Genomic DNA, 10,149 nt, shown 5'->3' on the forward strand with positions numbered 1-10,149 from the left:
TGCCTGAGCCCACGGGTTCGAGACCCACCTGGGCAACTTGGCGAGACCTCGTCTCTACAGTAAATCCAAAAAATTAGCTGGGCGTGGTGGCACACGCCTGTAGTTCCAGCTACTTGGAAGGCTGAGGCAGAAGGATCGCCGGAGCCCAGCAGGTCGAGGCCGCAGTGGCCGGAAGTGGCCACTGCACTCCAGTCTGGGCGACAGAGTGAGACTCCAACTCAAAAAAAAAAAAAAAGTATACAGGAGGATGTGCATAGGTTATATGCAAATATTATGCCATTTTATAATAGAGACTTGGGGATCTTTGGATTTTGGGGTCCGGGAGGGTCCTGGAACCATTCTCCCTTGGGTATCGGGAAAACTGTACCTTGTTATTGCATGAGAAGATTTGGCATTTTAAATATCACATATCCTAAGCTAGCTGGATGTCATGGCATGCACCCATATTTCCAGCTACTTGGAAGGCCGAGGTGGAAGAATTGCCTGAACCCAACAGGTCAAGGGTGCGGTGGCCGTGAGTGTGCTACTGCACTCCAGCTTGGGCAGAAAAGTGAGATTCTAACTCAAACAAATAAAAATGGGAATAATTCCTTCAGAAAAATCAGAAAAAAAAAATCAGTAACATTAGAATTTACTTTAGAAACATTGGCTACTGTAATTACAATGGAATGATAGGATGTAGAGCTGAAGAAGCATCTACAATGCCATATGGAAAATGCTGGAGGCTCTGTATCCTGCTCAGAGCCTCTTCTCTGGAGTCAAACTGTACTAGATTTAGACCCCTTCTCTACTTGACGCTAGCTCTGAAACCTTAACCAAGGTAACAGAATATGCATTGTAGGGTTCCAGAGCTGCTAAATGAGATGGCGCATAGCACCTATCTGTAATAAACATTCAGTAAATGCTAGTTACATATAGCAGCAGTAGAGTGTGATAATGGTAGCCTGTCCAGTTAGTTGAGCAAAGATAGATTATTTGGTGCTTATTGTTTGAAAGTATTGTAAGATTTTTAAACAAAAATTTAAGCCATAAACGTACTATAAGTGGTCAAGGATAGGCCAGGCACGGTGGCTCTTGCTTATAATCCCAGCACTTTGGGAGGCCAAGGTGAGAGGATTGCCTGAGCCCGCGGATTCGAGACCAGCCCAGGCAACTTGGCAAGACCTCATCTCTACAATAAAGAAAAATTAGCAGGGTGTAGTTCCAGCTACTTGGAAGGCTGAGGCAGAAGAATCGCCTGAGCCCAGCAGGTTGAGGCTGCGGTGGCTATGAGCGTGCCACTGCACTTCAACCTGGGTAACCAAGTGAGACTCCAACTCAAAAAAAAAGAACAAAAAAGAAAAAGAAATCAAGACTAATCTCAGAATATAGAAGGTCTTTGTAAATATATCACAAAATCAGCCAGGCATGGTGGCTCAAGCTAGTAATCCCAGCACTTAAGGCCAGAGGTGAGAGGATTGCCTGAGCCTAGGGGTTCAAGACCAGCCTGGGCAACATGGCGAGACCTCATCTCTACAATAAATAAATAACAAAAAAAAAATTACCCAGTTGTGGTGGTGCATGCCTGTGGTTCCTGCTGCTTGACAAGCTAAAGCGGAAGCATCGCCTGAGCCCAGCAGATGAGGCTGCGGTGGCCATGATGTGCCACTGCACGCCAGCCTGGACAACAGAGTGAGACTCCAACTCAAAAAATATATATACATTCTGCAAAATTCAGAAGCCACATGTAGGCAAAGATATAAATTTGACTACACAGATGTAAAACTTTAGTAAGCAGGGCATGGTGGCTCAAGCCTGTAATCCCAGCACTTTGAGAGGTGGTTGTAGGAGGATTGCCTGAACTCAAGTTCGAGACCAGCCTGACCAACATGGCGAGACCTTGTCTCTACAATAAATCAAAAATTTAGCAGGGCATGGTGACACATGCCTGTGGTTCCAGCTACTTGGAAGGATCACCTGAGCCCAACAGGTTGAGGCTGCAGTGGCCATGAGTGTGCCACTGCACTCCAGCCTGAGTGACAGAGTGAGGCTCCGACTCAAAAAAAAAAAAACCAAAACTAGTAATACTAGAAAATACCATTTAAGCGATCTACAGATAAAAGGAACTCAGAGACAATTTTTAATCTTATATATGACAGAGCTAATTTCTGAGTGTCTTACAAAGCAATGAAGGAAAAAAGATGTACTACTAAGTAGTAAAAAGAGCAGAGGAAAGAGTACCTGTGGTCTTTTATAAGAAGTCAGAAAGCAAAATTAAGTCAAAAGTGGATTGCTGGGAGGGCATATCAGTTAATTGGAAAGAAGCTTGAATAAACTTGAGTCATGGAAACAGATAACCTTACCTTGTTTGGGGTGGTTACAGGGCCATATACAGTTGTCAGAAAATATTAACCTGAATGCTTAAGATTTGTGCATTTTCCTGAGTGTTCATTATACTTCAGTTTAAAACTTGATGGCCAGGCGTGGTGACTCAGCCTGTAATCCCAGCACTTTAGGATGCTGAGGCGAGAGGATTGCCTGAGCCTGGGCGTTCGAGACCAGCCTGGAAAATTTGGTGAGACCTCGTCTCTACAATAAATCACAAAAAACTAGCCGGGCATGGTGATATGCAGCTGTAGTTCCAGCTACTTGGAAGGCTGAGGCGGAAGGACCACCTAAACCCAGCAGATTGAGACTGCGGTGATCGTGAGCATGCCACTGCACTCCAACCTGGGCAACAAAGAGTGAGACTCCAACTCAAAAAAAAAAAAAATTGGTAAAAGTGGTCCAAGGACATCAGTGAATTCATAGAAAAAGAAGTGTAAATGGGGTATTGCATTAAAAAGATACTCTGCCTTCCTCTTAAAGAAATGTAAGATAGCCAAGCGCCATATGGCTCACGCCCGTAATCCCAACACTTTGAAACAAGATGCCAACTTTTAGTCTGTTATCATTCTAAATGGCTTATAAACCTAATAATATCAAATGGTAAAAGAGGAGTTGGAGAAAAGGATGACAGTGCAAATTGGCGTGGACTTTTCAGATGGATTTTAGAAAAACTTACCCGTTGATTCTTTTAAAAAGCACACTTCTGGTGCTTTTTCCTGGTGGTAGACTCTTACACATGAACAAACCTAAATGTTCCGAGATATTCACTGTATCAATATTTAATACAACCTAAACTGCCACAAAAATGAAAGTGTAAACTAAATTATGAATTATTTTTGATTGATGTGAACCATTAAAAGGAACGAAGTTGATAGAACTATATGCAATATTAAGGAAAGTTTTTATGTATAAAGACACATTACATAAATAAGATTCCATTTAAGTAAAAATAATGTATGCATAGAAAGTTCCTTAAAGAATATATAGAGAGAAATGGTGGACAATGATTTTGAAATTTTTTTTCTTTCTTCCTTTCTTCGTTTCTTTGTTTTTTAGGAAAATGTCTGATGAGTTTTCGGTAAGTTTGTGAGTTTTTCCCTTGATAAGCTTTTTGACTCTTGAGAAAAACAACCTGATCCCAACTGTGTACCACAGGAATATTTTAATTTAAAAAGAGGTGTGTTTTTTTTTGGCATATAATTTTGATAGGTGATTTGTCTTAGTTTACTTAGATAATAGCATGTTTGCTAATGTTTCCTATATTTGTTTATTTATGAATCTTTAAATGAAAAATGTAAGGTATCATTTCTATCCTTTCTTACCCTGAGAATATTAGTAATAGCCAACATTTATTGAAAATTAATATATACTAGGCACTCTGTTAAATTAACTATCTCATTTAAGCTTAAGTACCCCAAAACTATTTTTTAAATGAGGAAACTAGGACAGGTACAGCAGCTTATACCTGTAATCTCAAAACTTTGGGAGGCGGAGGTGAGAGGATCACCTGAGCCCAGCGGATTGAGGCTGCGGTGGCCATGAGTGTGCCACTGCACTCCAGCCTGGGCGACAGAGTGAGATTCCGACTCAAAAAAAAAAAAGGAAAATGAGCAAACAAACTCAGAGAGAGTATGTGACTTGCTTGGGGTGAAGCAAGGATTTAAATCTCAGTTCTTGGCCATTGCCAGACCATCACTGCTATGGCCTTGCTAAGCTATGATGTGATCATGTGCTCTTTGAGCTATGGCCAGGCCATGCTTCCTGGCTTTGGCCCCCTTCCCTACCTTGGGGAGGTGAATCTCCTCTTTCTCTTGCTCTCCAGTTTACTTTTTTTTTTTTTTTTTTTTCAGTTTACTTTCTTAAATAAAATATATTCTCTAATCTAAAAAGTAAATAAATAAATCTCAGATCTTGATTCCAAATTCTATCCTCTTAACTACTATACTCTGTTATATTAATACAGCACAGAAATGAAGCCTTGTATGATTATTTATGCTTGAAAAAGTTGAACTGTCTGAGGAAGTTGCGCTATAAAGTTGCTATTCAGGGTAATACCTTAAGTTTTCTATTAAATGAGTTGCTTTTCAGATAAATGGCTTGGCTTTTGAAGATGTTATCGAGGTTTATATTCCTGGCTCTGTCACTCACTATTCTATGAATGTATGATCATGTTTGGTATGGCTTATCCCTAGATAAGGTAGATAAGATACATCTGTTTTGTGTTCCAGTTGGCAGATGCACTCCCTGAACACTCCCCTGCCAAAACCCCTGCCGTGAGCAATACGAAAGCTGGCCAACCTCCTCAAGGCTGGCCAGGCTCCAGCCCTTGGAGTAACCCGAGTGCTCTGCCTTCCGTGCCATCTGGGCTTCCGCCGAGTGCCACACCTTCCACTGTGCCTTTTGGACCAGCACCAGCTGGAATGTATCCCTCTGTGCCTCCCACCGGACCTCCTCCAGGACCCCCAACTCCCTTTCCTCCTTCTGGACCATCCTGCCCCCCACCTGGTGGTCCTTATCCAGCCCCAGCTGTGCCAGGCCCCGGTCCCACAGGGCCATATCCTACACCAAATATGCCCTTTCCAGAGCTACCTAGGCCATATGGTGCACCCACAGATCCAGCTGCAGCTGGTCCTTTAGGTCCGTGGGGATCCATGTCTTCGGGACCTTGGGCCCCAGGAATGGGAGGGCAGTATCCTACTCCTAATATGCCATATCCGTCACCGGGACCATATCCCACCCCTCCTCCCCAAGCACCAGGGGCAGCACCGCCTGTTCCATGGGGCACTGTTCCACCAGGAGCCTGGGGTCCGCCAGCACCATATCCTGCCCCTGCGGGATCCTATCCCACACCAGGACTCTATCCTACTCCCAGCAACCCTTTCCAAGTGCCTTCGGGACCTTCTGGTGCTCCGCCCATGCCTGGTGGCCCACATGTGAGTGTTCTCTTTGTTCTTATACGTATACTAATAATAGTCTCATAAGCATAACTGAGAAACCCCAGTTTGGGGTGGAAGATTAGGAATCTTTTAAAGTTTAAAGTTTGGACGCAGTGGCTCACACTTATAATCCCAACACTTTGGGCAGCCAAGGCGAGAGGATTGCCTGAGCCTGGGCAACTTGGTGAGAACTCGTCTCTACAATAAGTCAAAAAAAATTAGCTGGGTGTAGTGGTGCATGCCTGTAGTTCCAGCTACTTGGAAGACTGAGGCAGAAGGATCACCTGAGCCCAGCACGTCGAGGCTGCGATGGCCGTGAGCATGCCACTGCACTCCAGCCTGGGCAACAGAGTGAGACTCTGACTCAAAATAAAAGTTTTAAAGAGGATGAATATTAAATGACTGTCTTTCAGAACCTCAGTTAAAGCTTTTCAAAGAATGAAAGCACAAGCTAAACATTGTGCTAAAAACGAAAGGGGAAATTTTCAAAGATCCCCAAAGGCTTTGTAATGTTGTAAGCAGTGTCCTCAACAGCATCCTTCAGGTAAACTCTGAGACACATTTCACTGGGCTGGTTTTATTTTGTTTGTTACATTTCTCGGTATTTTTTATAGCATCACACCAAAGCACAGTTCAATAAGAGCAATCGCTTCCTGTCTGGCTTGCTACAGAGATAGATTTTTAGAGAATCCAAGGCAGTGAGTATGTAATATTGTCATGATTCAGGCAGTTCTTGAGCTCAGGATTGCGTTGCTGCTCTTTATTATCAGTTACATGAATGCTTTGCCATCAGCCAAGCTGTAGTAGGGTTAACATCTTAGTTGAGGAGCCTGCAATCTTGGTCAGATGACTAAATAGAAAAGTACCCCGCTTTCCTCATGAGGCGAGCCAAGTGAGTATCCAAACACAAAGTGAAGGTTTTCCTTAGGGAGGAGAAAAATCTGTTAGCTCTTAAGACACAGAATAACTAATCAGATATCTGATTAGATTAATTGAACATCCACCTCAGCTATTAAGGGGGAAAAATCATAATGCGCCCCAAAACTTCCTCCTTGCATTAGTGTAACGAGAGAGAGAGAGTCTCAAAATAATTTTTGGAAAAGTAAATGAGATGACTTGCTGTTTGGATATATTAAGCAATTAATTTTGAGCCACAGAAAGGAGTTAATAAACTCCATTTACAAAATCTAGAAGTTGACCTTTTCTTTTTTCTATTACAGTCTTACCATTAAGTTAACAATGGACGAAGAGATGACGCTTTGCTTTTTGAAGTACATATATATGCACGTGAATGCATATATAAAAATTGCTGGTTTCACTGTTCTTAGAGGGCATTCATGAAAGAACAACTCTTGCACCTCTCAGAAGATGACTGCCTCTTGTACGGATGTATAGTACATCAGATGGATACAATCAGATAAAAACTTAGAAGTAAATCATTCATGTGATTTTTTATTTGGTTTTCATGAAAAGTTAAAGTGATTAAGTATATTGAATAACTCTTTGATACAATTTGTTTAAATTATGAAACTTCACACATAAAAATCTAGGATGATGTGGATTATTGTTAGAATCTGCAACTTCATTGGCAAATTACTTCAAGTATTTTTCTATAACCATTTTCCCCTTCTAAATAAATAACCTTTGCAAGTAATCACATAATCTAAACAAATGATGCCTCGACATTTTGAGCTGCTCTGTTTGTAGAATAAAAAAACCTAGTCCTCTTGAGGTTGTATTTTGGATATATGTTTTTAACTATCAGTAATTATTGTCACATGTTGAGTTCAGTAGCCCGTGTTCCTTTTTATCCTTGAGCTTTTAGTAAAAAACTTTTCCTGACTTATTTTTAGACATGGATCATACAGCACTAAAAGCTGCCAATTATGGAAACGATTTTCTTTTTTTTTTTTTTTTTTGAGTTGGAGTCTCACTCTGTCACCCAGACTGGAGTGCAGTGGCTGCTCCCGGCCACCACAGCCTCGACCTGCTGGGCTCCGGCAATCCTTCCGCCTCAACCTTCCAGGTAGCCGGAATTACAGGCATGCGCTACCATGCCCGGCTGATTTTTTGATTTATTGTAGAGATGAGGTCTCGCTGCCCAGGTGGGTCTCGAACCCACGGGCTCAGGCAATCCACTCACCTCAGCCTCCCAAAGGCACAGGATTACAGGCTGAGCCACCGAGCCCAGCTACGATTTTCTTTTTAATCCAGGCCAACATGTATGTAAGTTACATTCTTTTATCTCTTTGTGTTGCTTTAGAATGCATTGTAAGATGTGCATACTGTTTCAGGAAGAACTCAAGAAAAGAAATAATTCTCTTTGTTTTGGACCCTCAAGCTAGACAAACCCTAAGAATTGCTTCTTTGAAACAAGTAATTTTTATTCTCTCAAAACCTGAGGCAGCTCTGCTGCCTAGACCCTTTCCTGTACCTCCCTTGACACCACATGCTGCCCCCCTCCCACCCTCCACCCCCATTGTTCAGAAGAAGCACATCCCTTAATTCCTCCCTGATAGGGAAAACTGGCACACTCTAGGGGACTAAAACATACAGCAGCTGTGTTTCAAGAACCTTAAGTCATACGGATATGACTGTTCTCTTTCTACAAGCATGAATCAAAATATGAATCTGTCCTTCAGAGTCTGGTTAAGCTATGTTGTTGTCTCCTGCATAGTTTCTTGGATCTGTTTGTAAAGTGCTTGTGGCTAACAGTTCAGTTCTGTATTTGTTGACAGGTAAATAAGTGGAATTGAGTGCCATCTAGCTCTAAAACAAAAATAATAAATTGTAGATCTCTGCAACTGAGTTTAAAGCAGTGTGACTGTGTTGCTTAAGTTCTGTTTATATATAATCACCAAAACACCCCTAGTAATTTTTTAGCACCTTTTTTTTTTTTTTTGGTGCCCGAGTCTCACTGTCACCCAGGCTGGAGTGCAGTGGCATGATCTTTGCTACCACAGCCTCCACCTGCAGGGCTCAGGCCGTCCTTCCAGTCTTCCAAGTAGTTGGAACCACAGATGCGTGCCACCACACCTGGCTAAGTTTTTTTATTTATTGTAGAGGTGACATCTTGCCATGTTGCCCAGGTTGGTCTCAAGCTCCTGGCTTCAGGCAGTCTTCTCGCCTTCATTTCCCAAAATGCTGGGAGTACATGCGTGAGACACCGTGCTGGCTGACCTTATCTGTGAATCAGATTCTTAGATTTGGAATAGATCTGACCTTGTTGTTTATCCAATAACATTTTTAATGTATCCATTGAGTTTCTAAAATATATTGTAAATTTCTCAGACCAGTATAGGGAAGATTTATGCTGTAGCTTTGTTACTGCTTAGAAATAAAGTATTTAATAGTTTGCCTCTGCTATAATTAAAATGTCAAGAATGCCAAATGCTGCCAATGTAATGGTTTGAGAGCTACCTCCTTTACGGAAGCAAAGTGGTCACCTTTGAGAGAAACATTCAGTGTTAAAGCTCTCTCCCTTAAGTGGATGATGGATTCAAGCTTCCAGAAATGACAAGGTGGAAACTAATTCATTAAGATATTTTCAAGCCAGGGGATCTTAGCATTTATGTAGTAGCAGAAATAGTGTGTTTTTTCTTTCACTTCTTTGCAAGAACAGGTGATAGCTGTTGGAGTCTGTTGTCAAAGTAGTTTCTAGTCTATGAAACAGGTAGCTTTAGGTGTCATAACTTGAGTTATTGTTGGTTAACTGGGAGGATACGATGATATGAAAAGTGAAATGGCAGCGAAGAGATATCTTCTTGTAGTTACTCTGGCCATCCTACATTGGAATGAGTTGTCATCTCTGGCTTTAGATGCAGTATTTAATTGAACACTAGAGAGGATACAGTTGGACTCAAAGAGTTACTAACAAGTTTGGGAATCTATTTGTGAAGTCCATTAATTACAGGAGAACATCTGTTGCTAAAGGATTTGAAGGCCCTTGAGCTCAATTTGGGAACCTGGTCCCTATAAGTAGAATAACTGCTAGTGACCCACACTGCTCAGTGTGCCCAAAATGATACTGCCAGAATGATACTGCCATTTTAATCCTTTGCTTTTAAGAACTTTACAACTGGTATTTGGGGGGTATTTTTTAAAACTTAAGGATGAAAATCAAAGGGATAATAGAGTGCTTTAGTTATTTTTGTAAAGCACCATTTCTCCAATGGGGAGGAGTGTCTCAATTTTTGTGGGCACTCTGGGCCAGAAAGTATTTTTGGGTTCATTGTGGAGTTAAGAAAAGCAGAAGTCTCAGAAGAGGATTGGGGAATGGCATCTAGGAAGGTTTTCCCCCTTTTTACAAGGGAATAATGTTGCTTTCAAAACAAGTTATGCTAGGCTGAAATTGGTTTATGGAAGAGAGACTGCTTGTTAGCAAATATATTTGGTCTCAAGGGAATAAAAATTATAGTATATGCTGATATTTGCACTTCAGAGTAAGAATTTTTAAATAAATTTGATGGGAGCTAGTTGAGGTGTGTTCAGGAATTGTTTCTGGAGTTGAAATCTTAGGTTTTGAAAAGTTGAGCCCAAAAATGACAATGAAAAATGAAGACACAGGCCTCGGTCCTCACATGCATACTTCCCAAGACCAAATGCAGTGCTTCAAATCCTTGGCCTGTCCTGGCCTGCTACCAGGTGTCCTGCACTGCCACCTCTCCATCTTCTCATGCTCTTGAAGACACTATTGACAGCTCTGACACCCTATTACAGCCCTACTTTGTGTAAAGTAATATATTGATTATTCAGGAATGGACAATACATTTTTAATTATTCAAGAATGTCCTTTTTTTTGTTTGTTTGGTGGGTTGTTTTGAGTTGGAGTCTCACTGTCGCCCAG

General features: G+C 41.6%; 1 protein-coding gene across 2 annotated transcripts in view; it reads left to right on the top strand.

The window, feature by feature from the left end:
* MAPK1IP1L (mitogen-activated protein kinase 1 interacting protein 1 like) overlaps nucleotides 1-6,966 on the top strand; it is an 11,059-nt gene extending 4,093 nt beyond the window's left edge. For both annotated transcript variants that reach the window (XM_008049407.1, XM_008049406.1), the window contains exons 2-4: nucleotides 3,424-3,445; nucleotides 4,596-5,300; nucleotides 6,524-6,966. In XM_008049407.1, the coding sequence (XP_008047598.1) occupies nucleotides 3,428-3,445; nucleotides 4,596-5,300; nucleotides 6,524-6,535 (735 nt within the window). In that variant the 5' untranslated portion in view covers nucleotides 3,424-3,427 and the 3' untranslated portion in view covers nucleotides 6,536-6,966. The remainder of the gene's footprint in view (nucleotides 1-3,423; nucleotides 3,446-4,595; nucleotides 5,301-6,523) is intronic.
* The last annotated feature ends 3,183 nt before the right edge of the window (nucleotides 6,967-10,149 follow it).

This window comes from Carlito syrichta, unplaced genomic scaffold (assembly GCF_000164805.1).
Source record: "Carlito syrichta isolate Samal-C Ts95f unplaced genomic scaffold, Tarsius_syrichta-2.0.1 Scaffold135578, whole genome shotgun sequence".
In the NCBI taxonomy this organism is placed as follows: Eukaryota; Metazoa; Chordata; class Mammalia; order Primates; family Tarsiidae; genus Carlito; species Carlito syrichta.